The sequence below is a fragment of the Rattus norvegicus genome, chromosome 13 (genome assembly GCF_021556685.1).
Source record: "Rattus norvegicus strain SHRSP/BbbUtx chromosome 13, alternate assembly SHRSP_T2T, whole genome shotgun sequence".
Lineage (NCBI taxonomy): Eukaryota > Metazoa > Chordata > Mammalia > Rodentia > Muridae > Rattus > Rattus norvegicus.
The window spans coordinates 75429784-75444018 of record NC_141546.1 but is presented as its reverse complement, the minus strand read 5'-3'; the positions used below and the strand labels follow the sequence as shown (position 1 = coordinate 75444018).

Sequence of the window (14235 nt, the reverse complement as noted above, 5' to 3'; positions counted from 1 at the left end):
AGCCCCTACAAGCTCTTCCAGTTCTTTCTCTGATTCCTTCAATGGGGGTCCTGTTCTCAGTTCAGTGGTTTACTGCTGGCATTTGCCTCTGTATTTGCTGTATTCTGGCTGTGTCTCTCAGGAGAGATCTACATCCGGCTCCTGTCTGCCTGCACTTCTTTGCTTCATCCATCTTGTATAATTGGGTGGCTGTATATGTATGGGCCACATGTGGGGCAGGCTCTTAATGGGTGTTCCTTCTGTCTCTGTTTTAATCTTTGCCTCTCTATTCCCTGCCAAGGATATTCTTGTTCCCCCTTTTAAAGACAGAGTGAAACATTCACGTTTTGATCATCCCTCTTGAGTTTCATGTGTTCTGTGCATCTAGGGCAATTCAAGCATTTGGGCTAATAGCCACTTATCAATGAGTGCATACCATGTGTGTTTTTCTGTGATTGGGTTACCTCACTCAGGATGATATTTTCCAGTTCCATCCATTTGCCTGAACATATTCTTTCTAATAAGTCACCTTGCTTTTGATGGTGAGGAATGTTATAATAGTTTGAAAATTGAGGAAAATCTTTTCATGTTGACACTAATGATTTTTTCCAAGTATGTCAATTTTCATTTATATCACATATATTCTGGGTTTGTTATTTATGATGTTAGCCATACATATACAGCCTTAGTTTTGGGTTTCTCTAATAGTAATATTATGTTAAAAGTATCCAAATAAATAGCTTTGCTACTGAACCAGAGAGGTGGCTTGTTTAGGTATTTGCTGAACAGTTTCTTGCTTTCTTTATTTTCCCAAAGCAGGGTGTGGTCATAGTTAGAGAAGGACTCTTAGTTAGCTCAATTGAAGAATTGTCCTATTTCTTGTGTTTGATCTATAAATGTAACGTGATCATTATTTCTTCCCTTGGTCCTGCACACGTGGCTCCTGCACTTGCATGGGCAATAAGAGGGAAGGTGCTTGGGAAGCTCTTTCAGTTACTCTGAGGTGATAGGCAGAAACCAGTCATGAGGATGGGCAGCCAGTGCTTCAGTGCTGTGGGCACCAGGCTCTGTGCTTAGTCAATATTTCCTCTTAATTATTTTTCTATGTTTTGAGATTGAGACATTGTTTCCATTTCAGGTATGCTTAAATCTGAGAACCTAGTCTTTTGTTGCATGGATCTGAAGCTACGTGGAGTACACTAACTTACTCTGCTCTTTCAAAGTAGACAGGCACACTGCAAAGAAACTGAAATGTGTTTACAGAAAGGTGTGAAGTCAAACATGTTGTGTCCCACTCCTTATATTCAACATGTCCTCTCAGAAAACTCTTAACTGCAGAGGACTTTGAGACTGTTTTCAAATTTATTTAATCTTGTCTTAAAAAATCTTTGTAGGATCATTAAGCCACACATATAGTATTAATCCCACTGCTTGAGAATTAAACCACCACCACCACCACCACCATCACCACCACCATCATCACCACCACCACCACCACCATCATCACCACCACCACCATCACCAACAACCACCACCACCACCACCACCACCACCACCACCACCATCACCACCACCACCACAATTTAAAGCCAAATTTGAAGCAAGCTTTAATTAAATTCTGGTCAGGTGACGGACTCTGACTGGTACAGGGACTTAAAAAGACAAAACCACCCAATCACCGAATTTGCCATCAGGTTCAATTTTGGTAAGCATATATCCTGATGGACTTCCTGCCTGTGACTTCCTGCCTACATTCAGTCAGGGCAAGTGTACATCTTAATGTATTTCCTGCCCACCTACCCCTGCCCACATGTGATAAACACATCCAGTGTAGATAGGTTAAATAGGACAAACAGGAACTTAACTGCAAACAGAATCCTTAACCTGTAAGGTAAATTTTTACTGTTTTGGTCTCGTATTACCTTGAGTTGTATCCTGAGTCAAATCTTTGACTCTGTGATGGGTACTTGTTTATATTGGAATTTGATAACCATCAGCTTAACTGTACCCAGATAGGAGTTACCATCTAGTTGAGGCATTAATGATGCAAGAGCCAACAGTAATAGCAGAATCAGAAGGATCAGAGGCCCTGGATGTGTTACTATCCAGGAGGATCCTGGAAATGGAATGGGTACTAGTCATTTCTTTTATCTCAGGTTCCCTTTTTGTAATGTTTCTTGGGTATAGTTAGATTCTCTCTAATGATTCCTGAGTGGTTTGTATACAAACAACCATTTTCTTTTAAAGCCATACAATGCATCCTTGTTCCACATAAAGCAGTTTGAGTGACCTATCATATTGTAGAACTATTTCAGCTAATGAATCTACCTATTAATAAATCTAGGTCTATTTGATTTTAGTAGATACCTTTCTTGGTATATCAGTAGGCACAATAGGTAGCCATTTTTTCCCTTATGTCAGGGAGCTTCCATTTGATCTAGCATTCTAGACTGTTGTGGGATGAACTCTCTTCCGTCAACTACTTCCTGATGAAACTAGGACATTGTTGTGAGAACCCAGGGAAACTAGAATGTTAGTCCAGGTTGGGAGGGAATTCAGGCAGTGGGGCATTCACTAGAAGCATGGTTTGCTGACCCAGCTGAAGAGACAGGGAGCAGTCACATCTGCTGGACTGGTCCACGTCGGCCTCAGCACATCCAGGGCTTGCAGTCATTTGTAGTCCATGATTCTGGGAAGATTCAGCCAAGTGGGAATCTGCTGAGACAGATAAAGACTAGGTAAAGAAGGTAAAGTTCAGGAACTTAAAGGAAATTCTTACATTTGGAACTCTCATGTCCATAGTCCTAGTAATTAGGGGAGAGGAGAAGTCCCAAGACCAGGAGAGAGATCCTACCCTCAGGAATAGGCAGATGGGGAAACTTGGGCTGTTCTTATCTGGAGTCTCTTGTCCTGTGAGAGGTGGATCCAAGTCTTATGCCTCCCTTGACTTCCTGAAGCTTACATGAATTTTTAGTTTACAAAAGAGATAAAGCTGTAGCTACATTATTGATACTGCAATTTTACTGAAATTCACATTGTAGACAAAGGAGAGGCTGGACAGATGGCTCAGTGGTTAAGAGCACTGACTGCTCTTCCAGAGATCCTGAGTTCAAATCCCAGCAACCACATGGTGGCTCACAACCATCTGTAATGAAATCTGATGCCCTCTTGTGGTGTGTCTGAGGACAACAACAATATGCTCATATACATAAAATAAATAACGGATGTTTAGAAACCAGCTGGAATAGACTTATGCCTTTGAGTCATATAGCAAAAGGTATGGCTTTGGGTTAAAAAGCACGCACATTTTCTCCCACAGAGCCAGATATGCAGATTGGGCAGAGATAATTTTAGCCCAATAAGAAGCACTTTAAATCTATACTTAGAAGGCAACCAAAGGAAATTAAAATATTTTTAATTTGTGTTTAATTTTAGTTTGTGACTGATAATAGCAATTGGTGTTCTACCAGCTTATCAGAACTCCACTGATCAATATTAAAACACTGAACTTTTGAAACCATAGTGTAACAATAGCATGGAAAGGGAAAGAAATCTGAAACGTTTTCCATTTTTAGCATATCCTAGATCATTATCCTCAAAACTTAAAGATGCATCTTAGAACACTTTCTGAGACCTTTAGAACTTGCATAGATTTTAAACCTTTTTCTTTCCACCTAATCATTTACCAGCCACATGGATGGTTATTAGAGTAGTCAAGAGAACCAGTAGAGCTAGAAAAAGCAAGGCCTGGTTTTTACATAAGAAATGAACAAACAAGGTGGCTGTGGCCTTGGGAAAAACCTGGTTGCCTGCTACTGTCAAGCTGACAAAGCTAGTAGTCAGTGACATCAGAGATCTGAGAAGGATAAGTTATAACAGGAGTATAAATCAAACAGCCTATGTAGTAGAGATTTATCCATTACCTAGATGATCATCCCAGGCTCCTGTGGTCTGCCTCTTAGTTTGGGGCAGAGGTCCTGGAGCAGCATTCAGAGCCACATTCAGCAGATCTCTGGGAAGTTTGAAGACAATTATATATAAAGTATATTTGAGCTAAATAAACTTTCTTTTTTCTTTTTTATTGGATATTTTATTTATTTACATTTCAAGTGTTATCCCCTTTCCTGGTTTCCCCTCTGGAACCCCCCCTCCCATCCCTTTCCCCCTGCTTCTATGAGGATGCTACCCTCCTACCCACCCACTTCCACCTCACCGCCTGGCATTCCATTACACTTGGGAAATTGAGCCTTCACAGGACCAAGGGTGTCTCTCCTATTGATCCAAACAATGGCATCCTCTGCTACATATGTGACTGGAGCCATGGATCCCTCCATGTGCACTCTCTGGTTGGTTGTTTAGTCTGTGGGAGCTTTGGGAGGGGGTTTGGTTGGTTGGTCTTGTTTTTTTTCCAATGGGGTTGCAAATCCCTTCAGCCCCTTCAGTCCTTCCTCTAACTTCTCCATTGGGGTTCCCATGCTCAGTCCAATGGTTGGTGGTGAGCCTCCGACTCTATTTGTCATGCTCTGGCAGAGCCTCTCAAGAGACTGCTATATCAGGCTCCTGTCAGCAAGCACTTCTTGGCATCCCCAATAGTGTCTGGGTTTCGTGTTTGTATATTGGGTGGATCCTCAGGTGGGGCAGTCTCTGGATGGCCTTTCTTTCAGTCTCTGCTCCATACTTTGTTTCCATAGTTATTTTTAGACAGGAGCCCTTCTGGGTTAAGAATTTGGAGATGAGTGGGTGGTCCCATCCCCCAACCAGGGGCCTTGGTTTCTACAGGTTCTCCCTCCCCTTCTTTAGGCATTTCAGCTATCTCATCCCTGTTCGGTCCTGGGAGCCTCTTTCCTTCCTGGCCTCTGGGAATTGCTGGTAGCTACCCCAACAAACTTCCTTGTGTTAGTTATTTACTTTAGGCCTAACCTTGAAACACACACAGGAGGCTAAATGAAGCTTTTTTTCTGTAATGAAGTCTAAATAGTATTTATCATGACTATGAGTATTGTTCAGAACACATTAAAGAATTCGATCATTTATAACATGATTGACCACTAGCTTGCATGTCTTAATTATCTTTAACAGTTTATAATAAGTTTGTAGCTTTTATAAGATTAGAAATGAATAACTTTATCTGTTAGTTTTAGCCTTAAAAATAAAAGAGTTTCTGAATTGAAGCTTTTTTTAGTATCAAAAGAAAACGCATAAACACCGAGAGACTGTGTCCTGATCATTTTATAGAACACCATTACAGAATATAACAGTTTCTTATATGACTCAGTTTATCAAAATAGCTAAAGCTTAACAAAATTTGCAAATACCAGGAAACCAGATATATTCTTAGGCTTGAATAGACCTAGATATTCTCTAGGCCAGTGGTTCTCAACGACTTCACAGTGTTGTAGATCTGCAATATAGATCCCTATGTTGTGGGGACCCCTAACCATAAAATCATTCTCACTGTTATTCACAACTTCAGTTTTGCCACTGTTATGAATTGCAGCGTGAATATCTGACATGTACATCAGGTTACCCCAGTGAAAGGGTCTTTTGATACCCGAAGGATTGCAACCCATAGGTTGAGAACAGTGGCTTCAAGCCCTTTGCCAGATTTACGTCATTATCTTGTTGCATGGTAAGACAGGACTACCCTGAACAATGCCAACTAACCAGAGCTTCCAGGGACTAAGCCACTACCCAAAGACTATACATGGACTGACCCTGGGTTCCAACCCGGTCGATAGCAATGAATAGCCTAGTAAGAGCACCAGTAGAAGGGGAAGCCCTGGGTCCTGCCAAGACTGAACCCCCAGTGAATGTGATTGTTGGGGGAGGGCGGTAATGGGGAGAGGATGGGGAGTGGAACAACCATATAGAAGGGGAGGGGGAGGGGGAGGGGAGGGGAAGGGGAGGGGCAGGGGAGGGGAAGAGGGGGGGAGGGGGAGGGGAAGGGGAGGGGGATGGGGATGTTTGCCTGGAAACCAGGAAAGGGAATAACAATTGAAATGTAAATAAGAAATACCCAAGTTAATAAAAATGGAGGGAGGAAAAAAAAAACAGGACTACCCCAGCCTCTGGTGTTTAGTGTTTGATGCTCATAGCTGTGGTCCTAATTCCTTAGCCTGCTATTTATCTATTTATCAAGGTTGCATATTAATAAAAATGTCATAATAAAACATCTTGTAAATGTAAAAATCTCACAACCTTATAAATTTAAATACATTTAAAAACTCTTCTTTAAAAATATCTATTTTTTTATTTAAATTTTCTGTAAAACTTGAAAATTTCCTTTTACATATGTTTAAAATCTTTCAACTGAGTGCTCCTGCAATGTCAAAAATAAAATAACTTTTACTTCCAGAGGAAAAAAGTAGGGCATACCCACAATTTGTATAGGGCAAAACTAGGCTCCCAAAAGTGCAAACAATTCAGTGCTCAATATCTGGAAATCATTTCTAATCCTCTGGGACTTAGGCTACTTATCTGGCCCCACCCTGGGCAGTGTACACAGTGTCTTCTTGGTCCCAGCCAGTTCCATTTCATTGCAGCTGGTATTTCTGATTATCACATGGCACCAGCATCTCCAAAACTGCTAGTGTCCCCCATTGGAACTGGACCCTCTTTAGGAACTCCAGCCCTGCGACATACTAGCAAGCCTCAGCTGTCCTCTTTGATCCTTTCATATCTTGGCAGTACCACTGGGGTGACTGCCATGTTATGAAGTTTGCTAGTGTAAGGTACATTCTTGTGTATGAATGCATGGAGGTGCAGTTTTAATTAAGCAACCATTGTTTTAAAATCTTATCTTTTATAAACTTTATTTTTATAAGAAAATACAAAAATCCCTCCTAATCTTACGTATTTTGAGGAACTGTTGTTGCCTCCTTGGTTGGCCCATTCTACATTATCATAGTCAGGGTTCTATTCCTGTACAAAACATCCTGACCAAGAAGCAAGATGGGGAGGAAAAGGTTTATTCAGCTTATTTATTTGTTGTTCATCACCAAAGGAAGTCAGGACTGGAACTCAAGCAGGTTAGGAGGCAGGAGATGATGCAGAGGCCATGGAGGAATGTTACTTACTGGCTTCTTCCCCTGGCTTGCTCAGCTTGCTTTCTTATAGAACCCAAGGCTTCCAGCCCAGGGATGGCACCACCCACAGCAGGCCCTCCCACCCTTGATCACTAATTGAGAAAATGCCTTATGGATCTCATGAAGACATTTCCTCAAGAGAGGTTCCTTTCTCTGTGGTAACTTCAGCTTGTGTCAGGTTGAATGAAACTACATTAATCTGTGATAATTTTATGACTAACTAATAAAGATTTATAATAATATATTTTAATATATGTGGCAGTAGAAACTTTAAAATATAAGAATCCCTGTATCACTGGCTGTACTTTTATAAAATCTTTCATTGATTCCTTGTGAATTTCATATCATGCACCCTAATCCCATTTACCTCCATATCCCTTTGTATCCTCCCCCTTCCCACTTTTGCAACCGCTCCCCTGAAATAAAATAAAAAAATAAAATGAAAATGAAAATAAAAACAAAAATTTCAACACGGAAGCTGTAATGTGTCACAGTGCAGCCCACAGTATACCCTTTTGTCCACACATCTTAACCTGCAAATGTTCATTGCAGTAATTCATTGATCTGGTTCCAGGTATCTGGCTTCTGCTTCCTCATCAATATTGGATCCTCACTCAGACTCCTCTCAGACACCCTGTTGTTGCTCTGTGTCATGAAGATTCTGTAGCTTCAGATCTGCAAGTCTGGCCCCTTGGGCACACCAGCAGCTCACATGTGGGATAGATGTTGGGTGGGCTAATTCAGATCCCTGATCTGGGCCTGGGTGATAGCTGAGTTTGTCAGCCCAGCAGCTTTCCTGCACACCCAGGGTGAGCAGGAAATGGAGTCTCCAGCACTGTCCCACATAGCTCACTCAGTGCTGTCACTGGCAAGGAGGGCCAGCTCTTCCACCTACCAAAGGTGGCAAGGGACAAGCAGGGGTAGCAGGATGAGGGGGCTCAGGGGCAATCTCTTTGGTGCCCACACCATTTAAAGTATTAGAATATGCCAGAAACATAACACTAAAAAGTGAAAACTATATTCTGTAAATATTTACTTAGCACTTTCTTCTGGGAATACAAATAACTTTTAATGGTTTCCATTCTCGACAGTGAGTGGCTGATTTGAATGTAGGGATATATGGGTGGTTGTTTACTGGGCTGCTTCTTTAGGATACTGTAGTACTAGATTTTCAGTGGTTTGTGTGTGTTCTCTCTGTTCTGATACGGGCGAATGTTCATTTGCTTTAGCTTTAGAACAGAACCTCCCATTTCTACTTGTTGTGATGAGCTTGTTACTAACCTCACAGCCACTTATGTGAGCTGTTTTCAGAATGGTCTAGCTTTTGTCTTTATTTTCCAGAGTGATGCTTAGGTTTTAAATACTATGCCCTCTATTCTTAACTGTTATTACTCTAAAATAATTAAACATTTTCTCAGTGCGTACATGAATTTTGATTTTTCTGAATATGTGAATGGCTATGACCAAGTCTTTTAGCTTGCCAAAATAAACTTTTATTAATTAAATGAATGTTTGTTTTGTCTATCCCAGATGTGAAATTTTTTATGTTGGCTTATTGCCTTTTGTAGTGTCTTAAGTTTTGTTCTTACATGGATCCTTGTGGGAACTGCTTACCAACTTACAACAGGATTTAAGGCTTGGTACTTTGTTTTCTGATAACTTTTTAAACTCTCCCGTGTTATTTGGATAGTGCTTTGCTAGCCGTTCTTAACACCACAGCAAATGCCTTTTTATAACTCAGATCCATTGGGTCCGTTATACTCCCTTTCTCTGTCTCTGTACCCTTCCCCATCCATAATGATGTCCTGGGTTCATTTCCTGCAGGTCTCTGTAGGTAAGTGCAGCTGCACTGTGCTCACTTGCACTGCAGCCCCCCCCCCCAGTCACCTCTTGCAGCTCTTACATTCCTTCTGTCCCCCTTTCTTCACTCCTGTTTCCTTAGCCAAGGTTAGAATGTGTGTGCTATAGGTCTCCATTAGGGTTGAGCACTCATCAGTCACTTATCCTCAGCACCTTAACAGGTGTAAATTTTTGCCTGCTGTAAAAATTTTAGCTTCTTAAAATGCTTTGTGGTTTTAATTTATACTTTACATATTTATGAGGCACAGTGTCTGTTGTTGTCTCTGATGAAGGTGTCACAAATGGCAGAAACAAAAGGGACCGTCAAATCTGTGCACTGTTCATCTTCATTTCTTTGTATCAGGTCGTCAAAGCCATGCCAGGGATATGTGATCACAGAGCCTCTGGACAACTTGTAATGCTCAGGAAACCATGAATGAGTGGTTTCTTTTTCTGAGAGGAAATTATGGGGACTGGGCAGTCCTCTCCAACCCTGTGTGCCCATGTGGAGAAGGGAGAAGGGACATAGTACTTTTGGGTGAGACTCATAGCTGTTCATTAGGGTTTTGTTGAGGTTTGCTTGCTACGTGGGTATCCCAAGGGTTTTTCCCCCCAGATTTTCTTACAGCTGGATCGATAGTAGATGAACTATTTGTACGGAGGAATGAGACCTCTCACTCGGCCACCTGCTGATATCACGAAGAGCTTTCGACTATTGTCTTTGAATCTCTGTCTGTACAGTCTTATCTGTAGATAATTTTAAAAAACTTTTTATTGACTCTTTGTGAATTTCAAATCATGCACCCAAATCCCACTCATCTCTCCCTCCCCTCATACCTGTCCTCCATTCATGCAACTTCCCCCACAATAGAGAAAAAACATCTCAGTGTGGAAGTTATAGTGTGTGATAGTATGCCTCACAGTATACGCTTTCTGTTCACACCCTTTATTTGCAAATGTTCATTACAATGGGTCAGTGGTCTAATACTCGGCATCTACCTTCTGCTACTCTATCAATACTGGACCCTCACTGGGACTTGTCTATCCTGTTGGTGCCCTTTGTCATGGAGATCTGGGATCTGAGCCTGAGAGGCATCTGAGCTGGTGAGCACACCAGCTCTCCTGACCTAATGCCCCCAGGGTTAGCTGATCAGCAACCTCCCCTCACTACTAAACCCCAACCCTCAACCCTGCAACAGGGCTAGTTGTACCCTGCTTATGCCCGGCAGACAAGGGACTCCTCTAGGGCCAGCACACCTGCCAGAGCCAGCTCTACTGTGGTTGTCCAGGTTCAGGGACCCTGATCCTCTGAGGACTACAGTAGGTGAGGAGCAGAGACAATTTTTCTACCTGTTGGGTAGGGCAGCTCTTCCTCGCCTATGCTGCTGCATGGCAGACACGTTGAGGGGCCAGCTCTCACACTTTCAGGCCATCAGGGTCAGTTTTACTGTGCTGCCCAGGCGGGATATAAGGCCTGCTCTCTGAGTGCTGCAGCAGGTGAGAGGCAGAGACCGAGATACTGCCCTCATGTGCCCAGGGTCAGCTCGGCCCTGGTGAGGGGTTGGGCCAGTTCTGCACAGCCCTCAGACACTAACATGCCCCTGGGTGGCGGCCTACACCAAGGACATCCTCCTGGCCTTGGATGGTAACACACCCCTGCTGCTGCAGGGCCATGGACCCAGACCATGATTGCAAGTGGCATCACTGGCTACTCACGCCACTACTCGTGAGTCTCCAGTTCTACCTCTCTTCATTGTGCCCACATCCTTCTGTTTCTCTTTCTCTTCCATTTCTCCACCACTTACCTGCTCCTCTTAGAGAGACCCAGGGTTTCTGAGTATCTGGTGTTATCTCGGGAGTGCTGTGCCCTGCTCATGAATTATGGCTTCAGTCAGGAGTCATCTGTGGCACGGTCTTCCCTCCCCTGCCTGCCTGGTGCTGGACCAGTGTTCATCTGGAATAGCTCCCTGTCAGGGCCCCCTGGTACTGGACTGGTGGTCATTTCAGGCCGGCTTTTTCAGGGGAAAAATTTATTCAGATGTTCACTGATCAAAACACTGAGGGCAAACATCGTCTCTCTCCCTTCTGCCATTCTCTGATGTACATGTGACACAGCAGCCACACCTGCAAGGCCTCTAGGGGAGGAAGTAAAGAAAATTTAAGAATTTTATCTGGGCACTAGTTGCTTGCCTTTGGTAGATACATAGCCATGCCTTTTGTTTTATGATTTGAAAGTACTTATAACTTACATAACTTTTCTTTTTCTGTAGAGAGTGATAATGAACTCTCAAGTGGAACAGGTGATGTGTCAAAAGACTGTCCTGAGAAGATCCTCTATTCTTGGGGAGAATTGTTAGGAAGATGGTAAGAATTATTTTTATTAAAATATTTACCTATATATACTTAATGCTGATCTTTATACCAATTAAAAATGTGTCAGTAAAGAAAATTTAAAACTATAATATTAAGAGCTATCTTAATATCCTTTAAGTTAATTAATAGTTAATTAAGTTACTTATTAATAAATTTATGTATACATTTTATAAATAAGTTTATTAATGTATTTTATGCATGGTTGTGTGTATGAGGGTGTGTATGTATGGTGCCTACATGACAGCTCTGTGGATCCTGTTCTCTTCTTCCACCTTCATCGATGTTTCGGTGTCAAACTCAGCTCCCCAGACTTGCACAGAAAGGGCTTTTACTAACCAAATACACAGGTCCTTGATATACTGAAAGACATAAAAATTAAAATGTGATTCCTAGATGCCCTTCATGTTGTCTGTCTGGGTCTTCCCCCGTGTGGGTTCTGTTTGAGTTATTTTTCATAACTCAAGTTTGAAGGCCAGGTGAAATGAACAAATTCCTGGAAAGATCTGGAGTGCTAAAGTTACTAGAAATGCAATAACCTTTATTATGCTCTGGTATCTTTGAATTCACTTCTTTATTGAAGTGTTTTCCTTTCTTTTTTAAGAAAGGGTTCACTTAGCCAAGGTGGCCTTGAATGTAGCCAAGGATAACAAGAACTTCTGATTGTCCTCCCTCCGCTTCCCAAGCGGAGCATTACAGATGTGCCAGCATGAGGAGTTTATGCAGTGCTGGGCCTTGTATGCTCAGGGTAGGCATTCTCCCAACTGAGGTAAATATCCAACCCTGCTTCAAACATTTTCTCTTAACAAAGAAATCTTGAAACCTGATTAGAAAATTCTACCAAATAGTTATAAAAGTAAACTGTTAACTCTTATGCAGTGTTTCTCAGAATATAGAAGGTAATTATTTTGAATTAATTTTATGACACTACCATACACTGATCACAAAACCAAATTAAACTATTATGGCAAACTACTGTCATATATGCCTTTGAACATAAGTTTAAAAGTTCCCAGCAATAGTAAGAATGCGTCAAAATCAGTGATTTATAAGAAAAAGGAGAAGAAAGCATAATTAAATGTGGTTTATTCTGGGAAGTCAAGTGTGCGTCAGCATTTGAAAATAAATTAGTAAGTTATCATCACTTGAAGAAAAATAATTATTTTAATAGATGCACTTAAAAGCCTTTAAAATCTTTATCACTCGTTTATGATATGACTCAGCAAACTATAATAGACACCTATGAAATGTCTGCAGCTATTGGGTTTCATCTGTTTGCTTGTTTGTTTTGCATGATAGGGTTTCTCTGTGCAGCCCTGGCTGTCCAGAAACTCACTCTGTAGACCAGGATGGCCTCAAACTGAAAGATCTACCAGCCTCTGTCTCCAGAATGCTGGGGTGAAAAGAGCATGCCACCACCATGGGCCTGCACCATTCTCTTTAAAAACAAAATCTTAAGACTGGAACAATATAGGCATATTCACTCTGAGCATTCTCATTCACTTTATATAATATTGGGGATCTTTAAAAGATATTATTATATTTTTTGAAACAAGTTTTAACTTTAAATATATTTTGATCATAGTCTTTCCCTCCCTGAACTCTTTCCAGATCCTCTACCCTTCTCTACCTATCCAACTTTAAGTTCGTCAGAAAACAAACAAAATCCTAATAGAACAGAAAACGAAGAAAACAAAATAACCCCCACCCCCCCCAAAAAAAAAGAAAAAAAGAAAACATGGGCTGTAACCAAATAAAAGCACAGACAAACGTCTGTGGAGTCCTTTATATATTGGTCACCTATTCATGAATGAGGCCAGTCCTACAGTGGGTGAGATATGGAGTGTCACTCAATTGGAGAAAACTGGTTTTCCTTTAACCCTCAGGTATAAGTAACAGTTCAATTGTTAACCTTTACCCTAGTGTCTAGGTTTTCATTTGTTTGTTCATTAAAAAAAATCCTGACACTATTACTGATGCTGGTGTGCTCACGAAAAGGGGCTTATAATGACTGCCCTCTGAAAGACCCAACAAGCAGCTGAAAGAGTCAGATGCAGATATTTACACCCGACCAATGAACAGAAGCTGCAGACCCCTCCGGTTGAATTAGGGAAAAGCAGAAAGAAGCTGAGAAGTGGCCAACCCTGTAGGAGGACCAGCAGTCTCAACTAACCTGAGCCCTGAGATTGCTCAGACACTGGATCACCAACCATGCAGCATACACCAGCTGAGATGAGGACCCAGCACACACACAGCTGAGGACTGCCCGGTCTGGACTCAGTCAGAGAAGATGCACCCAACCCTCAAGAGACGGGGAGGCGCCAGGGAGTGGGGAAGTTTGCTGGGGTAGGGGAGTGGGGGTGGGGTGGGGACATCCTGGTGGAAACAGGGGGAGGAGGTAAAGGATGTGGAACAGTCAGAGGGTGGACCAGGAGGAGAATAAAATCTGGACTGTAAGAAAAGATTAAATAATTAAAAATAAATATAATAAAATAAAATAAGAACTATCACATCCAAGTTGGTCAAGACAAACTAACAGAAGGAAAAGAGCCCAAGAGAAGGCACAAGAATCAGAGACCCACTGGTTCTCATGTTCAAGTATATCACTTAAAAGCCACTGAACTGGAAGCCATAATATAAATGCAGACCCATGCTTGCTGCTTCAGGCTCTGTGAGGTCATAGGAACTTTGTTTTCTTGGTGTTGCCTGTCATCTTGTCTTACACTCCTGTGCCCTCTCTTCTGTAGGCTTTTTTGAGCTATGGGTGGTGAGGATGGGATGGGGAGGGAGTAACTGATGGAGGAATTCCACTTAGGGCTGAGTTTTTCAAGGTTTCTCTCTCTCTCTCTCTCTCTCTCTCTCTCCCTCCCTCTCTCTCTCTCTCTCTCTCTCTCTCTCTCTCTCTCTCTCTCTCTCTCTCTCTCTCTCTCTCTCTCTCTGTCCCTCTCTGTCTTGTTGTGGT

The 14235-nt window shown here is 42.0% G+C and overlaps 1 protein-coding gene and 1 non-coding gene across 10 annotated transcripts in view; one reads left to right on the top strand and one right to left on the bottom strand.

The window, feature by feature from the left end:
* The window catches only part of Rabgap1l (RAB GTPase activating protein 1-like), a 595723-nt gene that overhangs the window by 181085 nt on the left and 400403 nt on the right, over nucleotides 1-14235 (top strand). For all 9 annotated transcript variants that reach the window (XR_015635222.1, NM_001401442.2, XM_087580933.1 and 6 more), the window contains 1 exon segment: nucleotides 11174-11267. Coding sequence is in view for 8 of the 9 variants with exons in the window: in NM_001401442.2 (NP_001388371.1) it covers nucleotides 11174-11267 (94 nt within the window). In the remaining variant the exon portion in view is untranslated.
* Nucleotides 10921-11052, bottom strand: LOC120096410 (small nucleolar RNA SNORA17). Its single transcript, XR_015636431.1, has one exon. It is a non-coding gene; the product is annotated as a small nucleolar RNA SNORA17 (small nucleolar RNA).